Source organism: Corvus cornix, chromosome 1A (genome assembly GCF_000738735.6).
Source record: "Corvus cornix cornix isolate S_Up_H32 chromosome 1A, ASM73873v5, whole genome shotgun sequence".
Lineage (NCBI taxonomy): Eukaryota > Metazoa > Chordata > Aves > Passeriformes > Corvidae > Corvus > Corvus cornix.
This window is the reverse complement of record NC_047057.1, coordinates 21,067,329-21,095,059: the sequence shown is the minus strand read 5'-3', so window position 1 is coordinate 21,095,059 and position 27,731 is coordinate 21,067,329. Positions and strand designations below refer to the sequence as shown.

The following is a 27,731-nucleotide window of genomic DNA, read 5'->3' as shown; positions in this document are numbered from 1 at the left end:
GGGCACTCAGGGCCGCCCAGCCCAGCCAGCGCCGGCCCCTCGCAGGGCGCTGCCGCTGCTCCCTGCCCGGCCCGGCCCTGCCCGGCCCAGCCCAGCCCCCTCCCCTTCTGCAGCGAGTGGCGGCGGGAGAAGGGCGGCGGCGCCGTCACGTGAGGCCCTGCCCGGCGCTCGGCTCCCCGCGCAGCCCCGCCACCGCCAGCCCAGCCCGGCCCGGCCCGGCCCGGCCCGAGCCCCGCCACCGCCGCCGCCGCCTCGTCTCGCCTCGCCTCCCCCAAGCGCTCCCATGCCCAGCAGCGAAGCGGTGCCGCTGGGGCTGGGCGCCTGCCGCAGGTCGGGGGCGCTGGGCGGGATGCTGTCGCTGGTGGCGCGGCTGCTGGAGTGGCTGCGCTCGCTGTTCTGGAAGGAGGAGATGGAGCTCACGCTGGTGGGGCTGCAGTACTCGGGCAAGACGACGCTGCTCACCGTGCTGGCGGTACGCGGCCCCCGGCCCGGGGCAGGGCGGTGCGGGGCCCACCGGCGGGGCAGGGCCGCGGGGTGGGGCGGGCGCGGCCGCCCGGCGGGGCTGGAGGGGCCGCCCGCCCGCCCGGGGCCGCCGCCCTGCGGCCTTTCCCCTGGCAACAAGTGCGGGCTTTGCTGCTGGGGCGATGCCACCGCCTGCCGTGAGGTCCCGCGGCGATGCGGTGGGATGTGGTGAGACGCGGTGCGAGGGAGGGAGGAAGGGGCGGCGGGCGGGAGAGAGCTTGAGGCAGCTCTTGCATCGTTTGCCACCTCGACAATTTCACAGCAGCAGGCTCAGGTGTGTGTGAAAGTGTTTTCAGAGGGAGGAACAAGATGTCTCCTGGGTGTAGCTGCAAAGTGTGCCCATCTTGGAGCAGGTTCATGGGCATGGGGTGTTGCCGTGATTCAGGTTTGCTTTTCATGTCCTGTGTATCCCACAATAATATATTGTGCATCCCCCAAGGCCACAAATTGCCTGTTAATGAATTCTCTCCTCCTATCAGTTGCATCAATACTAATGCCTCCCACAATTCCTCCACAGCTCTTTCCCAGCATTCAAGTCTGATTCCAACATTCCGTTCCCCCTCTGGTGATGGTCTTGCAGCCTCTCTAATGCTGACGCCTACCATGACATTTTCTCTTTCGTCACCATGCTGAAATACATTCCTCATCTTTGTTTGCTGTGCCCTCCAAAATGCATTTGGGTCCATCCCAAAGATATGCTTTCCATCAGAGGATGGAAATATATATATACATTACATTTGCTTACTACTAATAATGAAGCTTAGTGCATATACTTTTCTGCATGGTGGCACTTGTTGTGAGGTGTATCTCAAGCTTCAGCTGCTATGAGATGGAAATTTCTAGATGTTCTTCAGTCCTTATCATGAAAAGCTAGTGGATCGTGAATCAAAACCAGACTGGGAGGTATGTGGGCTGAAGTCAAAGAAATTGAGACAAGACATGAGTGTATGATATTTGTTACTTGCTTTTGTATATGATCATGGGTTAAGGGGAAAATAGGAGATTTTTAGTGTGAATGAAGAAGTGGAGAGAGCAGGAGAAAAAGGTGAAAGTGAGTGCCCAGTGAAAGTATGTTTTGGGTGACATCAGCAATCAGTAGAATATACCTGTAGCTGGCATTTTAGTTGGTTTGTTAGGCACTCAGTAGGTCTTGGTAAGACAGGCCTTGGTGCTTTTTATGCCCATTGGAAGTGTTCATTTCCCAAGGGCAGGCCTTGCCAAGGAATGGGGAAAAGGCACGACAGATTACATTGCTTCCTGGATTGTTTTCACGAACAGGGCAAAGAAGAACACAGCAGTTCAGAGACCTCAGTACTGTGTGGTGTCAGACTACGTGTGTGTAACTGTTTGTCCACTCCCTTGTATTGTACCACCAGTGGAATGGCATCATAGGCGTTTGTGGTGTTAATATCTTGAACACCAGAGCACTCCTGTTACTGCAGGTCTGATGTTCCCTGCAAATGCTATTTCTTAAGAGTATTCTGCAAGGCATTCATGTTTTGTGACTTAGGGAGGCTCACACATTGCAGGTTTTGTAGCTTTTGGATCTTCCAGTCTGGAGATGACATGCCATGATAATCACCAAAGAAAAGTGGCTGGAGAATTTTGAAAAAAAATTAGGATAAGGCAATGAATAATAGTTTGCTCTTGAATACTGTTGATATGGGGAGGGCAAACAGATTGGGAACTCTGTGTGTTTGTGAATATGTGGCTAGAGTGTAATGATGAAAATAACTGTTGCAAAATAGTGGCTATTTAAAATGCAAGCTGCAGTGGATCAAGAAAAACCATTGGAAATTACTGTTTTTTTCACTTTGCACTAGCACTCAGAGATCTTACCGTGCTAAGACTGAATAAACACCCTTTGAGACAGTCTCTGCTCTCAAGAATTTGAGCCATATTTAGTCCTTAGTTACCAATGGAAACCTTGGATAAAGTCACTGCGTTTTACTGTGGATGTGCATCGATGTAATGGAGTAGAATCTGGTCCGTGGCTGTTGATGCGGTAGGGGGTAGGGACAGTGTTCATTATCAGTTCAGTATTCAGAAACTTTCAGAGGACATTACAAACTTCTTAGCATCAGTTATTTTTCATTTGTGTCAGGATGAAATCTGTTTTTTACTGAAATACACAATAAACTTTTTTGAACTTCTTAAGTATTCACAAAAATAGGCAATTTGTCACGAAAACCTTCCTTAGCAAGCACAATAGTACATACTTTTACTTTATGGTGGTTAGGTGGTTACAACGCTTTAAACAAAAACACAGTAATCAGAGCTCTTGGACTAACGTGGGCAAATGATTCAACCTATTCCTTTCTTTTCTTCACTGTGTGGGAAGAGAGAAAACTGTAGACATAATAGTTTCTTTCTATCTGGTTCTGTTCAACCAGAATGGGGAATTTTTAGAGGAAAAGGCTAAAGACCAATGAAAGGGATGCTAATTGTTTACATTCTATCCCCAATACCAGAGCAGTTATGGTGGTTTGGTTTTTTTATTTATTTTATTTTTGTCTGCCAGTATAGCATATTACATATGATGTATAATTTGCTGACAAAAGTGGAATTCTGATTTTCTATATCCTCTTGAGTCAGCTGCCTGGTTTTCCAGGCATTGCTGTCCTTGAGTAATGATGCTACGTTTTCAGTGTTTATGTGTTCATATGTGTTTATATATCAGTCCTCCACAAATATATATACTACGTATTTTAACAAATTTGTAGAATCATAGAGTCATTAAGATTGGGAAAGACCTCCAAGATCATCAAGTCCAACATTTGACCGAACACCACCCTGTCAATTAAGCCATAGCACTAAGCGTCACATCCAGTCGGTTCTTGAACACTTCCAGGGATGGTGACTCCACCATTTTGCTGGGCAGACCAGTACCCGATACATAAGATGGTTACTGGTTGGCTTTGTCTTACTACATTCAGTTAAAAGCTTCTGTCACTGCTGTGTACATGTATCTGTATGAAACTGCAGGTGCTTTTGTCTTCACTTTTATTTGCTACTGCTGTTGACAAGTTACTGAAGCAGGGAAGAAGAGGAAAAAAAGAGGCAAAAGATGGTGAAGATGTATAATACAGAATTTAGCAAGAAGATTCCCATAAGTAAGGTTGAACAAGGAATTGATGGAAGTTGTTTCTTGCCTGAAGGATCTAATTCCAAACTCTAAAATCTTGTGAGACAATGATGTAACTGTCAAAAGTTATACAGCTTTTAAAGCCCCACATTAAAAATTATTAACCTTAGATTGTAAATGCAAACTGGAGCCAGAGTGTATTCTCACTCCACTGCAAACATGAAAGGGAAAAGTTTCAGAAATTGTACAGATCCCAGGAATAGCCCTGGAGGGGTGGACTGAGAGACACAGTGCTGTTCTGCTGCACCCTGAAGCTCTGATTCTCCATTTTTCAGAAGAGAGGGAACTGATGGAGCAAGGCTGCATCCTGCCTTGTCCATATACCCATGTTTTCTTCCAAAAAAACCTGCAGGGCACATGGGTTGATGAGGTGAATATGGGCAGATAGATGCAAAGGGCAGTGACAGGTCCAGAAGGTCCTGCTTTTCTTGCTGGGTGACTGGAAAACCAGGATTGCTGTGTACGTTGCAGAGGGCACCTGGGCCTCTGTGTGGACATAATTTATGTAACTAACTGCCTATCCTATTGTACCATGTCCAGGAGATGCAACAGCTTGTTAATGATACATTTTCAAAAGGGAGAATGAATGATGAGTTACCTACTTGGATCTGAGTTTTGTCTTTATCCTCAAAAGGTGTCTTCTGTAGCGGGTAGAAGTTTGTAAGATTCCCGTTGGCATGATGAGAAGTGTCTCTGTTGTGAAAATATTTCTCTGAACTGGGGGAGGAGGCAGCACCTTTGTGCTGGGGGTTTATGGTGCACTCAGTTAGTACCTTGTACTTTTCTGTCTTAATGGCATTCTCTTAGCTCTGCAGCAGGATTCCTCTGCTGTCACCTACACAGAAGAAACAAGTCTGCACATAGTAACCTCTACATGAGTAGTCCTTCACTGCTTTTGTATTTGGAGTTAAACCATGGTAACAACAGTGAGAAACTACAGGAAAAAATGATGGTGTAGTCAGTTTTATGCTATTTTATCATACTGGGGGTAGGACTGGGTGACCTTTGAAGGTTTCTTTCAGCTCAAATCATTCTACAATTCTATATTTTGGCTGTGCTGCCGAAGAATCAGATGAAGAATTATCTGAAGTCTCGTGGTTTCTGGGGTGATCTTTGTTGCTGAAGAGAATAAAAGATCATTTCAAGGGACTGAAATGAACAGTCTTCCTTGATCTGACAATGCAGTAATTGAAGTGCTGGCCAGTGCTCTTGCTGAAAATTAATGTGGTATTTTACAGTATTGTAAAATAAGTTTTTGTAGGTTGCAAATGAGAACCTTTCTTGTATGTATCAACTGTTCAATAATAAATATAATTTTGGTTTTATATTCTAGTCGGGGCAGTTCACAGAAGATATGATTCCTACAGTAGGCTTCAATATGAGAAAAATAACAAAAGGAAATGTTACCATAAAGGTAGGTGTGCATGTTTGAATTAATACAGAGTGAATAAATAATAGCGTGAAAGACAGGAAATTTCTTTTAAGATTATAGGACCCTTATCTGTTTTTTCTAGCTCCAGACTAACTTTTTTTAAAGCAAATAGTCTTATAGTAATATATGTCATTGTTACATTGATCTGTTTGATTTCATTATATTCCATGCCAGGCAGAAGCTTTGTTGCACTTTTTTGATTTAGAAAAGTCATAAAATGTGGAATTACTGAGGTAGCTGAGTTGACTCCTGGCGGTGTACCTGTCTTTTCTCACCCTCTCCCCCCACCCCCAGCTGTAAGTGAATTCTGGAGCAACTTGACTCCTAACTGTGGCATCTCAGTGGAGAATGTGGTTTAGCTCACACATTAGCTATGCTGAAATAGAACATCTAGCTTAAGTCAATTATCAGGGAGCCATCTCTTGGCGCTATAAAGACACACAGGCATCAAAATAGAGGTAAATCACTCCAGTAGCATTAAGACACTGTCTGTTGTTTGATTATGAGGGGAGCCTGGTTGATTAGATCAAATTCACAACTTCTAGCTAAAATTAGGTCAAAGGAATCTAGATTTTGTCTTTAGCTTGACTTTTCCCTCCTTTTCCATAATATGTAAGTTCTTTTCTCCCCTGGTTCTATACTCTTCCTCTGGTTTGGTATGACTCCTAAACCACTGATCAAAGTCCAGAGATGCCACAGTCAATAAAATGGTTACGGCATTAACCCATAGTTCATAAATAATCCACAGGAATAGGCATATCCTTTGTTGTCTGTCTTTTGCACAGAAACAATGAGGCCATGATTTATAGAGAGAGAACATAACCATAGCTGGAGGGAGGTACCGATGCTGCTGCAGAATTGTCAGGTGTGGAGGAAAACAAAAAAGTTGTTGATGGGTCATTAAACTTGGCAAAAATCTTTTACTAGTAAGCAGAGTCTTCAAAATAAAGTAGGATAATTCAAGAAGGAACTGACGAATAGTTTATATCAGGGTTGTCTGAGCAAATGTTGTCGCAAGATTAAGTTGTGCAGAGAGGGCATGTGTCTGTGGAACTGTACCTTGTTTTACTCTTTGTTCTCAAGAGTAATTTGATATATAGTTGCTATAATAGAGCTTCTAAGAATAAGGAGATAATGCTAACATAATATGTTTATTAGTTTCAAAAATGATACTTGGTTTGGAAGCCAGGCTGCACAGGAAGATACCTTGACTCGTTCTCACAGTCTCTCTGTTACAACAGCATTCAGTGAAAGTAAGGGGGTATAGGGGAATATGACTCTTACGCATAGATGCTTATTTTCTTAAAAGTCTGTCAGGATCAACTGCTTGTATGTCACTATTCCTGTATCTAGGTTAAAATCTTACAGCCTAATTGCTACATACAATTTCCAGAATTGTTTTACTTTGAGAAGAATGACATCATTTGTTGATAAGTTGATGACTGAAGAATGATGAGGGGGTGCCTCTTGCTAGAATCCTTTTAAGAGCTTTTTGCAGCCCAGTAACAGGGATTCAAAGTGAAATTTTCTTTAACCTTTTTATACCAGCAAAACAGGCAACCTTTTTCATAGAAATACTCTGATATTAGACTGTCAGCTATTAAAATTCATGAATAAAGTGTTATTTTACTAAACCCGTGAAGGTCTTTAAACATGACAGGTATGATGTCTGGGCTAAGCGAAGACCCAGCATTGTGTCTGACCTTTTCCAAAGGTTTCAGGGGACACTGCAAAACAGAATCAGTTAAACTTATTATAATAAGTGTGGCTGAGAAATCATCTGGGTCAAAAAGTCATCAAGTGAAAAATTGGCATTCTAGATGTATAAGATTGATCACCTTTGGAAAACTAAGCTGCAAACTCAGCAATTAGGTAATACTAATCCTTTTTCTGTTTTTGCCTGTATTTTGGGGTAGGCCACTAGGAAGGAAGTAGCATGCTAGTGCAGTGTCGCTGCCTGGTTTCTTAACTTCAGTTCCACCTGCAGATTCCATACAATTTGAGAAGGCAGAAAGAACCGAAGCCCATGGTCTTCTTTCCTTTCCTCTGATTTTGGTGGTCATTTCCAAAAGCCAGTAGATTTATTCTCATTTTTAGTGTCTAATCTTAATATGTAAAAGTATGGTCACTGGCATGCCTGTGTGTATGAGTATTTATCTGAACCATAATCAAAGAAAAAAGTGATTTACACAAGCCGAAGCATTTTGTAGGAAAATGCCAGTTTCAGATGTTCTTGAATTGAAGCTAAACATGTTTAGAAATGTAAGGCTGTCAGCTTTAACCGTGAATTGTCAAATTTTGGCTTATCAATATATTTAATAACCAGTCAGCTGTTATTTCCAAGAAAAGGAGGCAAAAAAGGAATGATTTTACCACACAGTATTTGAAATCGAAGCAGGAAACTTTATCTTTTGAGGTTGTGGTTGAGGTATTAAAGTACCGGATGATTTCTAGCATCAAAATATTTAATGTACTACAACTTAGGGATCTGCTAGAACTATTTTAATGAAGTTCATTACAAAACTGATGGCTGTCTTTTTCTTTCCTTACAAAGGAACTGTCTGAATTGCTTTGAGATTTTAATTCCAAACAAGTTTTGCTGTGTGCTGAGTGATCTGATTTTAATGGATTTTCCGTTTTTTGGATCTGCTTAGTATTAGCAGTCCTTTTGCTTTGGTGAGATTTACTATTCAACAAGCTAGACAGTAAATAAAATTTACTTTAACAAGTAAATAAAATTTACTTTAACAAGCCAAGTTTCAAGAACCTCAGAAGATTTGAATTGTAAACTGTTATTTAAAGTGATTGGGATCTTCAGCTAACCAGCCTTTGGTTCTTGCAGTGACAGTATTAGAACAGTCTCAGTTAAAAGGAAATAGAGCACCACAGACATGTATAGGCACAGATAATGCTACAGCTTCATTTCCCTTGCTCTTCCACTTGTTTTTCTTGAAATACCATGGCCAGGCCGATTCTGCACTTCCCAGCCATTGTGGTCTGGGGGGAGTGGAGAGCAGGTGCTCAGGCGACTGGAGCTGGCGGGGGTGGGCTGTGGTCACCCCGGCTGTCACCACTAGATGCCGGTGTCCCCCCACCACACCCAGTACAGGCCCAGCTGCGGGAGAGCAAAGCTGATCTTCTTGCTGCTTGTACTTTGCTCTAATGTGGCAGAGGGAGGACAAGGATACCAGTTCTGTGCATTCTTCTGCCAGCTTCCTTTGTTGCAGCACTCCTCCTCTGAACTGTAGTGTTCTCAGGTCTCCATGCATCCTCATAGAAGCAGAATCCTCCTGCTTTGTAATGCTTCCTCCTACTATTCAGGTTATCTTTTCTGTCATATCGTCATTTCAAATGTCATGCAGTAATACAAGCCTCTGTGTGTACTCCCTGTATAGCTCCAGCCAGTGTTTCAGCACATACTGGCTATTCTGTATGGCTTGGATCACTCTGAAAAAGCTGTGCTGTGTCTGGACTGATTTCAAGTCAAAGTGGTTATTTCTATAAAACAAAGATTTTTGCTGGATGTCCTAGAGATTTATGATAGTTGTCTATGAGGAAGAGCTGTATGGTGGATTCAAAAGGGCTGTCATCCACAGACTGAAGCCCAGTTACTAGTGCTAAGTCCCAGGGATTGTTTAGTGAGTTCATTAGTGACCTGAATGGTGGCACAGGGTGCACCTTCAACAAGGGAAGAGTGGCTGGTGCAGCAGAGGGTTGTGCTGCCATCCAGAAGGACCTTGACAGGCTAGAGAAATGGACTGATAGGACCCTTAGGAACAAGGTCCTGAACCAGAGAAGGATCAACCCCAGCACCACTACAGGCTGTCTGACAGGAAAGCAGCTTTGCAGAAGGGGACTGGAGATCCTTGTGGACACCAGGTTGATCACTGGCAAGCAGCGTACCTTTGCAGCAGAGAGACCAATAACATCCTGGGCTGCATTAGGAGGAGTTTTGACAGCAGGTCCAAGGAGGACCCCCTTTATTCACCACTGGTAAGGCCATACCTGATGTGCTGTCCAGTTCTGGGCTTTCCAGTACGAAAGAGGTGTGGAGCTACTGCAGAGAGCCTATGAAGATGATTAAGGAATTGGAGCATCTCTTGTGTGAGATGACGCTGAAATATCTGAGACTATTAATCCTAGAGAAGAGAAGGCTCAGGAAGATCACATCAATGTAGCCAGAAGATGTAACCAAACTTTTCTTTGTGGTATTCAGTGACAGTACAAGTGGTAGTGGGCGCAGATGGAGACTCCATCTTTGGAGCAGTCTGCTCTTAGTGACCTTGCTTTGGACCAGGGAAAGTTGGATTATGCAGTCTCCAGTCTCCAAAGGCCCCTGCTAGCCTTGGTGATTCTGTGAAGAGGAGTTAAATGAGGATTAGAGTGGCACAAAGAATAAATGGGGAGCATACTTGGAATTACTCTAGGAATAATAAAGAAGGAAAAGTATGAAAGTACTTTCCCTTCTGATTGTTTGAGAAAAGCCTTGGGGACTCTATCTTTCTTGAGAGTTGTGTGCTGCAGAGGGTGAGACAGGATCATGCATTAGATAGGAATGCTCTAGGAACCTCTACAGTAGTCCAAACACTTGGGGTCAGAAGGTAGTGTCCTGAGTCTAAAAGGCAATGTTGAATGTTTCACCAGTCATTCAGACTAACTGTCAGGAATCCTAAAAATGAGGACCAAGAGTTGATCTGAAGGGTGAATCAGATACTTAGGCAGATATCATTTGTAATTGTTTCTTAAAATTTGTTCTTCCATGAAGAAGGTTCTGCAACATCCCTTGTTTTGTACAATGTTCTTTCATTCGTGTTAGAAAGTTTTTTTCCTAGAATCTGACATGAGTTGCTGTCATCACAAATTGAGCTGCTTTTTTCTTCTTGTAAGTCTGGCAGCCGTTTCCCAGGAATCATTAAGGTTGTGCTCACCTCCCCCCTCTTTATAGGTCATATTGTTAAAATCTCGCCCTTTTTTATCTCATCAGGAGTTTCTGAAATTTGCCTGTGTCTGTTCTGTAGACTGATGCTCAAAACCAATATAGAAGCTTCCCAGACACTGAGGCCAGGGAAGTACATACTTCCAAAACCATACGTAAGATGCTTCTGATAGTCCATGCTGATTTAAGATCTCCAGCCCTGTTGAAGTGCATATTTAGTTTGTGAACTAATCAAGCTTTTTGTCCTGCCCCTCTACCTGGTTATCCATTCTGTGCATTTGGCTCCCTCTGTCCCGTTGTAGTATTCTGAACTTGCTTGTGTTAAATTTCAGCTGTCTTATTTCAGATCATTCCTCTAGATAGTCCAGGTACCTTAGGCTTCTGATCTTTTTATCCCATCCCATCTTGCAGTTATCTGCAACTTACATAAACACGTGCTCTATTCCAGCATCCAGTTGGGACACATGGGAACCATAAATGCTGTCCCTGCTCAGCTCTGTCTTCAGCATCTTTGTGCCATTGTTAAATGCTGTGAGTCTGTCAGGATTGCTCAGACTTGAGAGGTAGAGGGCAGGGACAATACATGAGGGAGCTGTGGACTTAATCTGTCATGGGAGAACGTCCTTTTCTTGTCCTATCTGCCAATATTAGATTACCTTTTCCCAGCATACCCACCATTGCACATCCTCCTGGATTTTCTCTGCTGTTGAGCAAATACAAATTTTTGCTTTCATGGTTACATGTTCTTCAAGGACAAGCAACATTAATAATCACTGCGGTAGTTATTGATTGGTTGATTTGAGCTATAGGGTCCTTGCCTCTGGTCTCTTTCCCCGCAGTCATCTAAATGCATGGTGTGCCTACATCTTAGAATTTCAATGTGCCTGCTTTCACCAGAAATTTTCAGATTATGATGTCTAGAAAATCATATAGTCATGGTCATGTGAAAAGAGGGTACAAAGGATTGCACATGGTCCTGCAGAATCAGGGCTTTCTGCTTTACTGAGGACACAATATTGAGGTGAGGATGGTTTAGTTCCTTGCATGTGTAATGTTGAGATCAAGAGGATTGCAGTCTTGTCTCTAAAACTGGGTTCCCTGGTACACTCCTGCCTGAGAACCCAGCGTGGACGTAAGCACCATGAGGTTCTGAAAACAGACTTTGCTTTTGTGTCCTGTTTAAAATCCACCTGTTGATCCTTCTAGGATTGTACTTTGTGTCTCTGATGAAATGGCAAATATACCCTGATCACTCAGAAATACTCATTCCCATTAAAATGCCTCTGTGCTTGTTGTCAGGAGTTGAAGATACTTTGTGAACGTTTTGTGTTGCAAGTCTAAGTCCATTTCCAGTTCTTCAGTGAAAATATTATGATTAAATAATGAACATTGAAATGTGCATGTGGCTTTTTTTTGTCTGACATGATTAAAATGCCTAATGGTATGTTTAAAAGTTGGACTTTATCACCAATGAAGAGTGCAAGCAGAGTTCTTCAAAAGGCCAAGACTGATTTCAAAGAACCTAGTGTTCTGAGAAATATTGCCTGCAGAAAATGTAACCATGTGGCACATTTTTTTGACTCTTAAGAACAACTATAGAGGCACTTCCAATATAAAGGATAATAAGTAGTAAGTACTCTAGAGTAGTAAGGTATTCTAACTTCCATATTAAGTTGCATGGCTGGTAGGTACTACAAGTAAGGCTGTATAGATTTGTATCTGCAGGGGAATTTATTAAAATCCTTAAGGTTATTAGTTTTTTTTATTCTTCTGTTTATTAGACAAAGAAGATGGATATTTTTGGTTGAAGATTCCAGTCTAGAATAGGTGATTGTTTAGGATTTGTCTCTCCTGAGCTTAGCCAGGTGGTGAGTTACCCAGCCTGAGTCAGTTGTCTGAACTTGGTGGGGAGCAGTGGGTGCTTTGCAAGAAAGGTTTATCAGGTAGGCAAGGTGGATGAGATGAATGGAATAATTTCCTGCTGTTGGTGCCCTCTGAGCACTTCAGTAGCCACAGAAAAATTTTGGTCACCTGGATTAAATGCCTAAATTTTAGGTGATTGAAGTTGTTCCATGCTTTCCAGTTGCTCTCTAGCATTACGCACTGAGTTGGCTATGAATGCAGTGACTGCTTGCTGTGTACGTGTGAGCTCATTGGTCACATCTTAGGCCTGTCTGTGTACATTGAGGTGGTGGTGGATGTTACTGGTGCTGCCTTACTCTGCCCAAATACTGCTTACAATTACAATCTGCTTACAATTTCCTCACCTGTTTGTTTAGGTTAGGTTTTATGGCTGATATCTTCTGAATACTTCCAAGAAGAAATATTTGTAGTGTTGGATTAATCTTGCAGGTTAAGATGTCTGAATGTAAACAGCTGTATGTCTGCAGTGAGGCTTAAGCTCTTTTAATAATAGTCAGAGGAGCTGCAGGCAGTACTATCAAGCCTAGAGCATAATTGTGTCATCTTAAACAAGACATTACATCTGATCAGCTGAAAGGCTGTCTAGACTTTGCTGACTACTGTGAGATTGTAGGTACTGAACCCACACATTGACATGAAGGTACAAATGGGTCATTGTACACATCTCTGTCCACAAGAAATACCCTACCCAGCATGTGTGAAAAACGCCATGTAACAACATCTAGAAAACATTTTTCCTGCAACTTGAACGATCATCATCAAGCCTTCCCACAATATGTGCTAATTTGAAGAAACACAACTAGAGTGTTAACGAACCTTCCTGTAACTGAAAGCTTTCAAAAATCTTTGAACCTATTCACGTGCATTTTTGCTCAACTGTCATCATACAGTTCTGTGCAAAAGCAAAGGATCTGCTCCTTAAACATAGCTAATAGTTATGGTCTTAAGATGGAGCCTTAGATCTTCCTGAAGAAATTGGAAAGAGATATATCCAAAGTTTCCTGTTTTAGAAGAATTTGATAAACAGGTAAGTATATGGTAAACAGTGATTCCATCATGGTGATCTAGTTTACAGATTAAAACATTGCACTATTTAATGAGCGTGTAGACCTGCAAGCACAATAAGAATTACTACACTACAGGAGTAGATAATAGAATAAAACAGTGATGTATAAAATGCAGTACCAGCAAGATATGTGCCTTTGAGTTTGAGCCGGAACAACAACTCCTTGAGATTTTAATCTTCTGTGAGGCAATGGTACTGGCTATCAAAGCAACTTTTTCTCAGTTTGGTCATTCTGTAAGCTTTTTCTGATTCTTAAAATCAGCTGGTCTTCTAGGGATAAAATTACCTTTTAAGTATTAGGAAACTTTTATTCCTGAGTGACTAATAAAAGCCATGGGAGAAATTGGAAGTCCAGTCACTCTTTAAAAACAACCAGACAAAGTAAACTTCTTTTTATAGTTAGCTGTATGTTCAGCTGTTAAGGTGTAGTCTCCTGCCTCTCCCTGTTCATACCCAGAATATACTTTATACCTGTGTATTAAATACTGGGATACAAAAGTAGTTGATATACAAAACACGCAAGGCTCATGCAAGAAAACTTCTTTAACACTAAGATCTCTTTCCTTTCCTTCCTGAGTGCCTCTTATATTCTCACAGTTCTGTCTGTTCAGTCATGTACTGTGAAAATGGTTTGGTGCAGCAATTTGTTTTTAGGATAAAGTAGTTAACTGTTTCACTGGCTCTTCAATATAATAAAGAGTATTAGAAAGTTACTGTTAGAAGTATTTTGATTTCAAAGGGAAAGAGGTGAGGATTTTTTTTCATTTCATACGTTTTTCCATATTTCAGATAATTATAGCTTACTATATTGATGTAAACTTGGTTCCAAAGCACTGTAAAAACATCTAGTCTATCTTGTGTCCTTCATGTTGTACTTGAATGAATAGCTGTAAGCCTGATTAGGGAAACTGACTGGAAATGACTTATCTTTCCATTGTTTCAAGGTGACTTTTTCTCCTAATGAGAGTAATCTAGTTCTGCAGCGCAATTTAATACAATAAAGTATAGTATATCATCAAGCAAGGACAAAACCAGTATTTTTTTATCTTGTATTATTTATTTTGTGATTAGTCAAGGCTACATCATCTTGTAGATTTTCATGGCTATCAGCATTCCAAAAATCTAACCTGACTACTAGCCTGCCCTATCATCTTTTCTTTCCTTTATTCTCTGGTCTACCAAGAAAATAATTTAGTTTCTTTTTCGAGACACACAGATGTGCACCAGATGGCTTTGGATAGTTTCAAGGTCTTGATGAGTTATTGGAGTAATTAGTGTTGGTGTAAGTTTTGACACCTGACCATAATGTTGAACTGTGTATTCATCACGTTAAAACTTTTAAAGTATAAAGGTTTATTTTACTAAGACCTTTGATACAGTGCTTCAAATGTCATTACAGATAATACTATATACCCACTTCGTGGTCAGAAATGCTTTCATTAGTAAAATTTTTGGTCTTATACGGGGATCAAAGGCACTCTACATTTAGGTGATACAATAATTTTATGTTGGAATGGTAAGATACCATTCAGGAAATGATTTTAATGGTGATTTGGTAAATATTTCTAAAATATGAATATAAGATATTGAAAATTATACAGAAATTGATATATAAATATGATTTACAGGCTATGAAATTTAAAAAATAGTGGACATTAATTGAAAAAGGCCTTGTCCTGTAGGTCTGTGAAGTCTTGCTCTTTTGTGCAAATCTCTGTTACCACATCAGGTTTTATACATTTGGATTTATAGTGTAAATGTGAGGATAACTATTAAAAAATTTTGCTTCTGTGTATATTACTTCCAGATTTTGTTTCTTCTGTAATATATATACCTTCTAGATCTGATATACAGTATATATTGTTTTGATAGCTAAATCTGATTAAAATAAGAAATAATTACTTCTCTTTGACAGAGGAATAAATCCATTACTTTTCAGTGTTCATCACTGTTAATCTGTGTGTCACTTGTAACACAACTGTCTTTGGATGTAGCTGTAACAGCTACATTATCATGCAGCCCTGGCCTTCATGAGGTAGATATGTTACTTGATATTTTGATCTGAGAAACAGTTTTGAAACAAGATATTTTCATCCACCAAAAATACCGAATTTTTTGCAATTAAAGCAGAGTAAGTAACTCCTGTACAGAAAAATAGTGTGTTAACGTTTAAACAAATAGGAATTCCGTGGGATTGCTGGATGCTAATAGCATGTGTAACTATTTACAGGATTGGAGCTTTTATAAAATCATAAGCAGAATTCGAGCTTTCTTTCCTTAAGAATCACTGCTTAGTCACTTCAGGCCTACCTATACTACTGTTTCCTTTCTGGTTCTGATTAGTTAATCCATGTGTCTGTTAAAGCACATTGGTTGAACAAATGGAGAGCTGTGGAGGTATTGGAGCTCCTTGGAGTGGGGAGTATCACCCCTTATGTGGATTCAGTCTGCTCTCTGACCAGCTCTCTGTTTATTTAATATCTGTCCTTATCCTGTTGAAGATCTGATACATTCTTAACTCAGGTCTCCCTAGCCACATTAAAAATTAAGCTGCATAACTGGTTCATACAATTGTCATACTCTTTTGAGACTGTGTATTTGCAGTAATTCACCTTGTCTGTGTAAGACTTTTCTTTCAGTGAGTGGGAAAGGGTAACATTCTCCAAAAGAACATTTGGAGCTTTTAGTGTCACAGGACTGACTCACTCTGTGCTTGTCCCCCTTGTAGTGGTTTGGTCCAAAATACTCATTACTGTTTATCTGCTGTGAGATAAGAATTAGGAGAAATGCAAAGCAGGCACCAAACTTGAAAGAATATAAAGAAGTTTATTAACAGACCTAAAAGAAGAAAAAAAAATCATACCACCTTCAGAACTCTCCTCCTCCCCCCACCTTCCTCCCTTCTCCCACTGACAATGTTCAAAGACAACCCTTGAGATGTTCAGTCTGTTTACCACTTCCATAATAACCTTGTTCAGTCCATTTAGAAAGAGAAGTCTCTTCTTGCTCATGCTATGAAAACATTATCACAACGAGACAGCCGCCCACTTCTAAATATTGTTCAGTCCATTTAGGAAGAGGAGTCTCTCTGCCTGCGTGTGAGTCCTTTCCCCCGACTTGCAGCTTTTCCCGCAACTGCTTTCGAGGGTCCACTCTTGAAGATTTTTGGGGTACAATTTTAAGGTTGAGCCGTTCAGAAACAAAAACAGAGGCCCTTCTCCTTCCCTGGGAGCAAAGGGTCTTCCTCATCTTCATCTTTAGGACTATCTCTGGGAGCATCTTTAGGGACTGAGGTTTTCTCCTTTCCCGTTCGGAGCAAAAGTCCTCATCTGGTTCATCTCTCCCTGTCCAAACTTCTCATGGAATTACAGCTGCGTCAGCATCTGCCTATCTCAGCGCAGGTGCTTCTGCTCACGAGTTGAACACTCCACCCCCCATATCTTCATGAAATTACAACAGGATACTCTGATATATCATAGCTTCACAACAGAATTTCAGCTTTAAGCATCTCCTCTCTCTCTTCCCTCAGGTTTTCAGCTCTTCACAGCAGTAAAAGGGTTAATCTCACCTCGGCCTTGCAGCTTTGCAGCTGGAATGTTGAATTTTTCTTATCGCAGTGGAGAGGGGGGAGAGCCGAGCCGCTCCGGCTGCCCACGGCAAGGCAGTGGGGGGGGTTCCATGGCTGGAACAGGTCCATCGGCTCCAGGATGGCCGTGGCCCGGCCCGGCCTGGCCTAAGCAGGGCCTGGCCGGGCCCACTGGGCCCTGCTCGGGCCCCGCAGCCACCTGTCCCAGCGCCGGAAACGAGAGAGAGCTTGGAGGGGGAGTTTGTCTATTCTTAAATGTGGATCACAGAGGTGATCACAACTTTAAGTGGCTTAGAGAATTGTCCATATCTAAACTGGCCAGCTGATAGGTTCTATCAGTTCCCAGAGGAAACTGTAAGCACCCCTTAGCAAGGACGTCCCTTCCGGGACTATGCTTGCTAACCTATGACACCCTCCATTGACTGGAAGGAGCCAGGAAGACTTTTTAAAAAACACTTTGGAACTGGAAATACAACTTGCATGCTGCATGTAAGAGTTCATTTATTCTGTTGGGTTAGTACTCTGTCGTTCAAAACCATTTTAGGGCTGGAGTGTTCTTACCTTTTCTAGGTGTGGGACATTGGAGGACAGCCAAGGTTTCGAAGCATGTGGGAGCGTTATTGCAGAGGAGTCAATGCAGTTGTGTAAGTTTTCTTTTGTATGTCCACAGAAAATGTACTTTGCAACATACATTATTATAACATTAGGTATTACATTTAATGATATATAAATAAAATAGGTATGGTTTTTTTTCTGTCCACCTCCATCACATAAGAAGACCCATTGCAATAAAAGTAGTGTGTTTTGCACATGCAGCAACCCCGACATGTAAGTAATTGCATATTCCGGGCCATTTTTTCCCCATGGGCTGTATTTAACTCTATCTTCCTGTATCAATAAATGCAGGGCTTATACAACTCTGGATTTTTCTAATGCTGTTGTCAGTATTAACATGTTTGTCACATTTCAGGTGTTATAATGCAAATTTCTGCAAGTAATGGTCAATACCATAAATAACTGTATTCTCATTGCAGTTACATGGTGGATGCAGCAGACTTAGAAAAAGTAGAAGCTTCAAAGAATGAGCTACACAGTTTGATAGATAAGCCACAATTGCATGGAATTCCAGTAAGTGTTTTCATTATTATTCTTACCTGAATATCAACAATGTAGCCTAAATCCTCATGAGTTGGTTCCTCTGGTCTCTTCAAAATACTAGGTTATATATGATGCAGCCTTGATGCATTGAGCAGTCTTAGAAAAATTACTGTGTTTTTTTTTTTCATAGTACTCAACAACTTAAAAATACTGCAGTGTGTTTGTAAATTTTCTTGTGTAAAGGTCAGAATAGATTTGGAAAAATTGTGTTTTCACATGTGGCATTATCAGACAGTGATTACTTCCAGTCAGTCCCTTGTTGGCTGGATTTCAATCAGTGACTCAGGTACGTTTCTGGCAATATCTTAAGGCATGTGAGATCCATCTTTCTGCAGGTTGGCACACAGTAACTTCAAGTAGTGTCCTCTGCCTGCAGAGATTGTGTAGGAGCTTGGCTTTTATGTGTCCTGACGTTTTCTTGACTTAGTATTTCAAACTAAATTGTGTGGAAAAAATGCAAATACGCATCTGTTCTCCAGTTGGAAGTGTCAAAGAATAGTGTATTCAGTGGAAATTCTCATGAGGAATTACGAAGATGTAGACTAATGTTGTTTCTTTAAATGCAATCTGCCAATTTAGGAATCCATCAGGTTATTGTTGGTCTTACGTTGACGCCACCAAGCAAGAGTTCGTACCTTGATTATAAGAAGGAAAACAGTTGTACATACAAATGAGGAAGGAGTTGCTCACAACCTGATGGCTCTTCCTTGGCCCCCGTTTTTGTAAGCAGTTACTTGGACACTTGGCCACTACAAGTAATCTTAAGTTATCTGAGGATGAGTAGACAGTGTAAGGACTTCAAGAACATAGCTGAGCTGTGTCAAAACACTGTCAAAGCCACAGAAGGAACTTACATTAAGATAAGCCACCACAACAGGAACTTGAGATAAGTACAGACACCACAGCAGGAAGGAGCTAATTCCAGGCGTAATGAAGCTGAAGGTTTAGTTAGCATCTGGACATCCCACTTATCCACACATTGCCACCATGGCAAACTGTGGGAAAGGAAGTAAATGTTCATACCCATGCCATCCCAAGTTATGGGAATGGCATCTACACCGCATGGATACCTGGGACTTGGTGTGTATAAGTATAGAGTCAGTCTCCTTCTCTCTCTCCCTCCTCTGCTCCCACTATTCTCAAAGAAGAATTTTTCAAGTGATTCTCCATCTTTTTTTATAAGGTTTGCTATTATTGTTGTGATCTTATATTTTAAATATCTATTGAACAAGTCCTACAGAAATCTGTAGTTATGCTGTTCATGGGGAGTGACATTGCCTGTCCTTTGCACTCTCTTCACAGGCTTTTTTGCTTCTCACTTTTCCTTACTGAAATGATTGGTCTCTCGTATCTTCAGTAGTATTTAATTAAGTTCCTTGCCTTTTATATGTTATAATGTCACATTCCAAATGCCCAGCCTGACCAGCACAGTAATTTCCAAGGTGCAGTGATATATTTTTTACTTACTTTTATTTCATATGTAGTAATTAGTATTGAACTTCCTTCAATTTATTGTGCTCAGGATTTGGCACTATAGATTTTAAAGCAACCTTATTAATCTTGACTGCAAGTAATGAGTTTAATATGTTCCAGATTCATGGGATATAATGGGACAGTCTTGAGTTAGAATTGTAGCACATCTAGAAAACAATAATGCAATCCTAACTAGAAAAGCCTTCAGTTGCTTACTTTATCTTAGAATGTGCTCAACCCAATTATCTGATCTTCGTTTATACTTAAAGCCTTAAATAGGAACTCTGAAGTTCCAGCATCTGTTTGGTAAATTTTCTGCATTTCTTGTACTTAATTCCTAATGGCTGCCTTTTAGATTTCTACCATGGATGCTCAAAGTGGAGGGAGAGGAATTGCTCATTTGGCTGGTGTATAGGTGATACTTGATTTGGAGGCTGAGCTGTTCAGTGCATCAGTGTTACGAAGCAAGGGAGCAAAAAAAAGTAGAGAGAATTGTGTCTGGGTGTTTAGGACCCAGCCTCTGCTACTGGGGCCCTACTTTTGATTAATGTCAGTCTGGTTCTCTGAATTGAATATCCTTCAGCAGCTTGAGTGCACCTGATGCATGCTTTCTTCCACATTTCTTTGCATTTAATCTGACACCATCCTGTAATGCCATCCAGAATGGAGATATTCACTTCCAGAGGAGACTTTTGATACTAATACACCCAGAAATAATTTGATCCAGTTTTCAGAGGGTATATGTTGCAGTGGGGATACTGCAACACGCATATACCAAACCAGGAGTCCCGTGGAAAGGAAATATATATGGACAGACAGATTCTTGCTAGCTGTTTCAGAGATGTTTATTTCTCCAGCCGCGTGGCCGGAGCTCTGCCCAGGAACTGTTCCAGTCACGGGACCAAGGGTCCTTCTGCCCGCGCAGGGAACACAAACCAACCAATGGGAACGAGGCTGAGCAGAGGCAGGGAAACCCCGTGTCTGTCCCCTCAGGGCCCCTCTGCCAGGGCTCCATGGCAGGGGAGGGACCCCAACAGGTATACATCCAGCATCTGGCCCTGACGAGGAGCAGGCTTTCCATGATGCTCCCACAGTCATTGGTCATTTTGAATATGTCCTCTATTGCATTCTAAATAGCTGCAAGATCCAGAATAATGCCAATTAAAAGTTAAAGACAAAAATAAACTTCCATTGCTCCTGGATTTAATATGCATATGAATGATTTCTTTCAGGTGTTAGTTCTTGGAAATAAACGAGACCTCCCAGGTGCACTGGATGAGAAGCAGTTAATTGAGAAATTGTAAGTAGCTGGCTTCGGTAAAAAGCTGAGACATTGTGAAATTTGATATGTAAGTCAAAATCATTGGTAGTCATTGGCAATAACTGTCTATAAAAGATGCTGTTTTCCATTTTCAGATATTCCACTTTGAGCTCTGCTGGCACCTGATGTAGTGATCTAGGCTGATAACTGACTGCAGTAGATTTGAACCTCTCTTGATTGTTGTTCTGGTTGTGTAAAGTTATTTCAGATAATCCTGTTTTCCCATACAACTGCTCTGGATAGTAATAGGGTCATTTTGAATTTTCACAGTACATTGCAGTGTCAGTTCAATGCTTGAATGGCATTAGAACAGAACCATTTCAAACTACTGTTGGTAAATTCAAGCAAGTCAGGTACTTTTGCCATATATCCAAAGCATAACTTAGGGATTACTGAAACTAACAAATTGATGCATAGTAAGCATAATTGTAAAGAAAATACACAATTTTGTAAAAATGATCAGTATAGCACTAATTTTGTGAAACAGGGTTCACAAGTCACATAATTTTAATTAGTAGAAAGTGAAGTTTTCGTATAGTAAGGGTGGTCCAAAGTCTGGGCTACTAAACTGGGGCTCACAGAATGGCTGAGGTTGGAAGGAACCTCAAGGTCATCTTGTCTATCCCCTGCTCAAGCAGAACCTTTTGTCTCTTGGAGCTAATTGCTCTGGACCATGTCCAGACATCTTTTGAACATCTCCAAGGATGGAAACTTTGCAGCCTTTCTGGGCAACCTTTGCCAGTGCTTGGTCACTCTCAGAGGTAAAAAATGTTTCTGTGTGTTCAGAGAGAGCTTCCTGTGTTTCAGTTCATGGCCGTTGCCTCTTGTCCCATCACTGGACTCCATCTTCATTGCAGGCTCCATTCAGATTTTTGTACACGTTAATAAGAAGTTCCCTAAGCTTTTTCTTTAGGCTAAGCAGTCTCAGCTCTTCAGCCTTTCTTAGTATGTGAGTTGCTCCAGTTCCTTAATTATTCTGGTCATCCTTTATTGGACTCTATCCCATAGATTCATATCCCTCTTGTACTGATGGTGCATAGCTGTCAGGTAAGAGCCTTACTGATGCTGAGTAAAAGGGAAGGATCACCTCATTCAGCCTGCCGGCAGCACTCCTAATGCACCCCAGAATACCATTAGTATTTTTATCACACTGCTTGATCATGTTTAACCTGGTGACCCACCAAGACCCCCAGGTCGTTTTCTGCAAAGCTGCTTTTCCAGAAGTTGGCATAAGACGTGCTGGTGCCTGGGGTTGTTCCTCCCCAGGTGTAGGTCTTAGCACTTCCCCTCGTTGAGCTGCAGGAGGTCCCTGTCAGCCCTTTTCTCCAGCTTGTGGAGGTCCCTCTGGGTGGCAGCACAACCCTTTGGTGTATCAGCCACTCTTCCCAGTTTTCTGTCATCAGCAAATTTCTGCTTTGCCCCGTCATTTGCAACAAATGAAGATGCAGAACAGGATTGGACCCAGTACTGGTTCCTGGTGTACACTGGTAGTCACTGGGCTCCAGCTTGCCTTCGTGCCACCGATCACCTGCTGTTCAGCCACTCTTCAGTCCATCTCACCATCTTGCATCCAACCCATACTTCCTCAGCTTCCTCAGTCTATGGGGATATTATGGAAGACACTGTCAAAGCCTTACTCAAGTCAAGGTGCACAATATCTGTTGCTCTGCCGTCAGCCACCAAACTGTAGATTTCATTGTAGAAGGTTATTGAGTTGGTCAAGCATGACTTCACTTTTGTGAATCCATGCTGACTACTCCTGATCACCTTCTTGTCTGTCACATGCCTGGGAATAGTTTCCAGGATTAGTTGCATCATCACCTTCCCAGGAATCAAGGTGAGTCTGACTGTCCTGTACTTCCCTGGGTCTTCCTTCCTGCTTTTTCTGAAGAGTGATGTTTGCCTTCCTCTACTCTTAGGCACATTTCCCAGTCGACATGGTTGTTCAAAGGGTATTGAGTGGCCTCACAATGACATCAGCCAGTTCCTTTATCACTTGTGGGTGCATCCCACCAGGGCTGATGGACTTCTATATGTCAGGTTTGTGTATTTATTCCTGATCTGGTCCTCTTCCATTAAGGGTACAACTTCTTTGCTCTTAACTTTTGATCTCTGGGGCCTGGGGTTTCTGAAGGCTCTTCTTGCTAGCAAAGGCAGCATATTCATGTCCTGTGTAACCAGGTCCCCTGTCTCATTGAGCAGTGGGCCCACATTTTCTCCTGTCTTCCATTTGTCACTTTCTAGTTTCCTTTGACATCCCTCATGGAATCCAACTTCAGCTGGGCTTTGGCTGACCTGCTAGTGTCTCTGCATTCGTGGACAATGTTTTTTTATTCTTCCCTGGTTACCTGTCTCTGCTTTGACCTTCTGTATGCTTCCTTTTTATTACTGGGTTTTGCCAAGAGCTTGTTGTTCATCCACTTAATGCCTTTTTGTTTTTTTGCCAGGCTTGTTAGGATAGGTTACTCTTAAGTTTGGAGATGAACTTTGAGTATTAACCAGCTTTCTTAAGCCCTTCTTTGCTACAGGGCCTTATTACATGGGACTTTTCCAAGCAGATCCCTGAAGAGGCCAAGTCTGCTCCCTGAAGTCCAGGCAGGTCCCTATTTAGTTCTCTTCTTTACTAGAGTCTCTCGTGTGGTCTCCAGACTTCTCAGTGCCTTCACTCTTCACCTGCTTCCGGAAAATGTTTTGTGCATGTCTGTGTCACTTGTGTGAGGATAAATAAATGAAAAAATGACAAAGTGCTCAGAAACTCTGAGGGGGGTAGGAGAATTCCCAAAAAGAATTTGATTAAGAATCAGTTTCTTCCTAAATGTAGAAGCATCCTTTCAGTAGGAGTCAGGTCTGATATATTAATATGATATAGTAAACATCCTGAAGATAAATGGTGCAATCATTTGAGTATTATTATTTTGTTAATATTTACTGGAGATAAAAACTTGGAATTCTAAGTGAAAAGAATAAAAGGTGAATGATAAGACATGGGTAATACTTGGTTGCAACCCCAAAATGTTATTTTTAGCTTATGGATTTCTGTGGTTTTATTTCTCACTATTACACTGATCTAATGAGAAATTCAAATTTTTGTGAAATGACTTTATAACCTTTTAATCCTTATAGTTTAAGAAATGTGTGGTTTTCTGTGTGCAGTGGCATATTTTAAGAATTTAACATCTGAGACTAGAATTGAACCCACTGAGTAAAAAGCAGAAAACATATAATTTAATGGAAATTCCTGATTTCAGTGTTTGTGGAGTTATAACAGTACTTACCGTTTTTGTTTCTGTAGAAACCTTTCAGCTATTCAAGACAGAGAAATCTGTTGCTATTCTATTTCCTGTAAAGAGAAGGATAACATAGGTAAGCTTCTTCTGGTGTCATCAGTGTATGCTTTGTACTTTGGATCAGATCAGGTTTGAACATCTACCTCCACTATTATTGAAAATCTCAATTTACATCAAAAGATATTTTGCAAATATTGTATGTGGCTGTATTTGTTTCAACATAGAATTATATGTAATTTAAAAATAACTTGCAGAAATATTTAGTTCCCTGAGAAGTTAATTTGACAGGGACCTTGGAAAAGCATATTTAAAGCCTGGAGTAATTGAATCCTTTACAAGAAACCTGTGTTACTTTTGAAAAAACAGTAGCTGCTTTATGAAGGCCTTCCAATTATTAGGTGATCCTAAAAAATTTTGGTGATTTACTCTATACATGATTTTATTTGGTAAGCAGGTTTTACGTGCATGTGGCTGTTCCTCGAACTGAGGGACTGGTGCTTTTTTCCAACTGGAAATGCAACGAGTGTATCCTGTAGTCAGTGAAGACCTGTCCCCCCCATGAACTTGTCCCATCTGCCTTTGCTTTTTGCCTTTTCCTCTCTTTTCTATCTTCTACTTTCCTGTCCCTTTCCTCTGTTATGTTCTCCCATTCCCTTCCCTCCACAAGGCAAGAGGAAGGGATGAAGCACAGGCTGAGCCAGCAGCAGTTGCCTGGGGGCATGCTACCTCTGTGCCACCCTTCTCTGCATGCTGCTAAAACAAGTGCTGGATAGAGGGATACAGCCTGGCTAGATATTTATAGCTGCTGCATGAGGAAGCCAGACTTGGTAGAAGAGCTGGGCAGCTCTGTAGGGCTCAGCTGAGTGAGGAACTGTGAGAGTGGGAATGGGAAGAAAGCCAGTGTCTCTCAGCAGCAGGGGAAATTTCCATCCTACACAGAGGGGACCAGGTAGTGGAGATGGTGACGAGACCAACATGGCACCTGGACTTCAGTGAGCTGGGGGAGATTTCAGCTGTGTGCACAGATGTCAGGCAGTGAGGGCTTCGCCTGGAAGTGGTGTACATTTGGGTATGTTAATTTGAAGGAGACCAGACCCAGGTTTGCTGCAGTTTGGGGTGCAACTGTTACCTCTGAGTGAGGGAAATGCATGGAAGGTTCTGTTACACTGGGGAAGATCAGACTTCAGGAGATAAGGACTCTGGAAGACAACACAGGATAATCTCAGTAGTTGAAGGGCAGTGAATGTGATCAAGGTTTTCGAAACGCTGTGCTTGATCCTCGTCACATTGGCAAGGCTGCAGTGAAGATTCTCAAAAGTGGGATTATGACTGGAAGCTAGTAAAACCAACTTAAATTCTGAATGAATCCTGGAGAAAACAGATTCTGATCCTGGTCCATTTATATGGATGTCGTGGAGGAGAAAAGCATGCAACAAAAAGCATGCTAAAATTTGCATGAAAGAAGGATCATTGATGCAGGGCAGTGTAGACCACTTACTTGTGGAAGTTCTGGGAGTAGTGATGAAAAAGACTCAAATCCTAACTGAGACTTGGTCAAGTGTCTTCCAGTGTAATATTGTGTCTAGAAAGACTAGCCAGATTCTTGAATATTTGCCAAAACCAAGATAAAAAATGGGAGCACACTGCATATACCATGTGCGTTTGGGACTGTGTGGGTATTGTTGGCGCACCGTGTGTCATATTTTGAGGAAGACCTTGAGAAAAGAGGTTGGGTGAGAAGCTAGGGAGACCAAAGGGCTGGAAAGTAGCATTTATAATGAAAGACTGTTATGCAAATATATTTAGCTTATTAAATTGATGAAACTACTAGTCTATTAAAGAGAAGACTGGGAGCTGTCTTCTTTCTCTGCATTTTTGATTGATGTCAATGCAGTTGAATGAGATGATACTGGTTTTTCAGTGCAAGCTGCAGCCTAGCTAACTGGTCTCATTAGGAGGTATAGGTCTGAGGCTGCCAGTTACTGTGTCCTGAGAGACTGTGGAAGATTATTATATAGTTATTAGCTTTTCTATAAGTGCTGTGGGTTGCTTTTGTCTGCAGTCTCAGTGCCTAAGCTGGTCTGCAAGGATATTCATGGAGTGCTGTCTTGAACTTATGACAGATATGGCAACAAATTTCAATTTGAGGGCTAGAGCTGCTGCTGCCCCCTGACATCCTTCCTGCCTTCCTGACAGATGTTACTGCCTTGAGGCAAAAACATCTAATCTGCTCATGAATCAGTTTGTGAACTGCTGCAGTTTTCAGCTCAGTGCATTAGATTGCATCAGGAGGGGTGCCAATTTCAGCTATCAGATTTTAGTCCAGTGTTGCATGTCTTTCAGAGACCTTGGACTCCTACAACCTACCTAAATGGCTTCTTAATGTATTGTCAGGTGTTTGCCCTTCTCATTCCTTCTGTTTGTGTATTTGGCTTTGTTCTCACACAGCATTTCATTCTAGTCTGGATTTTACAGTTCATTTTATGGTCATCCTAAATCTTTGCTTTTTCAACAGCTCCTTATCTATGGCTTAAAGAACTTGATGTCAGTCATCATATTTCAAGAATACAAAATGCACATGATTTAATAACATACAAAAAACTAGAAAAGGGCCACCTGGAGGTTTAGATTCTGAACTTTAATTATGTGTGAATGAGAACCTGTGATTTCTGGGTTTTGTTTGGTCGGGGTTTTTGTATTTGTATTAACCTGCTGGTGTTCTGTTGTGCTTCTACAGTCTGCAAACAGACTGTTGAGTTTCTCATTTTGTTTCATCTATCCTGGCAGACATAACATTACAATGGCTTATTCAGCACTCCAAATCAAGAAACTGTTGAAGAAAAGTTTTGCTGAAGATAACTCTTCCCCAGTCACTTTGACTCCTATCAGCTATACACACTGAAAAGATAAGGAATGCAACTGTGTACTACCAGGACTCACTGTGGTCATATTTGTTAACAGAAGTAAATCTGAGTTGTAACTTGTCTGTCTATTTTGATGCTTTATTTTTTGAATCCAGATATTTGTCTGCCTAGGTGAAATTCCTGAACGCCTTAATACATGACTGGAAGAAACCGATTTTTTGAGCTGAAATGTTTTAAGTTGATGCATGCCAATTGTCAAATACATAGTAATTTTTTTCTAATTTGAAACTGAATAAACTGTGCAGTGGAAACAAATGACTGGTTTTTTTGAGTATAGCATATAATTATTCATACAGAATGTTTTCCCTGTGAACACATGTAGTTAAATACTAATAATCAATTAAAACTATAATTAAGAGCTGCTTATTTGAACAAAATGCTGATACTCAGAACACTTTCAAATACTCTGGAGAGAAGTTATTTACGAAGTTATGTATCTGTAGTTACTTAGTTTTTCCAGTCACTAATGTGAATTATTCATATGAATATTCTTTTGGAATTGAAAAATAAATTCTAGACAATCCCATCCTTCTTTATTGGGAGAGGAAAGAGTCTGGAATTGCAGTGGGTATTTTTCTTAAACAGAGTGTGAAATAGAGAGCAGGTGAGATCACGTGCAATCCTCTTTGACATTATTAACCCCAAATTCATGGATTTCCTAAGCATTTTTACTGTAAATGAAATGGTTTTCATGGTGTTTCTGGACTACTCTGTCCATTCCTGAAACTTTAGAATTTTCAAGTATGCAACATAAAATGGCTGGGCTTGGAAGTAGGATTAGTCCTTTTGAAAGAGACTAAGGAAGCAATTCACTTTTAAAATTTTGATGCTTTGCTAACATCTTACAGATACTTGCTTCCAAGTTCTTCACTTAAAAAGCACTCTGATGGGAGCTTTTCTGTGAGTATGGAAATTCTATTACACATGGAAAGTTCATGTCAAGAAATAGTAGACAGAC

At 41.2% G+C, this 27,731-nt stretch overlaps 1 protein-coding gene across 1 annotated transcript; it reads left to right on the top strand.

The window, feature by feature from the left end:
* Positions 1-152: 152 nt before the first annotated feature.
* LOC104686824 (ADP-ribosylation factor-like protein 8B) lies at positions 153-27,028 on the top strand. The gene is made up of 7 exons (XM_039571184.1): positions 153-472; positions 5,001-5,081; positions 17,181-17,254; positions 17,645-17,738; positions 20,474-20,541; positions 23,855-23,925; positions 26,637-27,028. The coding sequence occupies exons 1-7, from the start codon at positions 284-286 to the stop codon at positions 26,684-26,686; spliced, it is 627 nt and encodes a 208-aa protein (XP_039427118.1). The 5' UTR covers positions 153-283; the 3' UTR covers positions 26,687-27,028.
* The last annotated feature ends 703 nt before the right edge of the window (positions 27,029-27,731 follow it).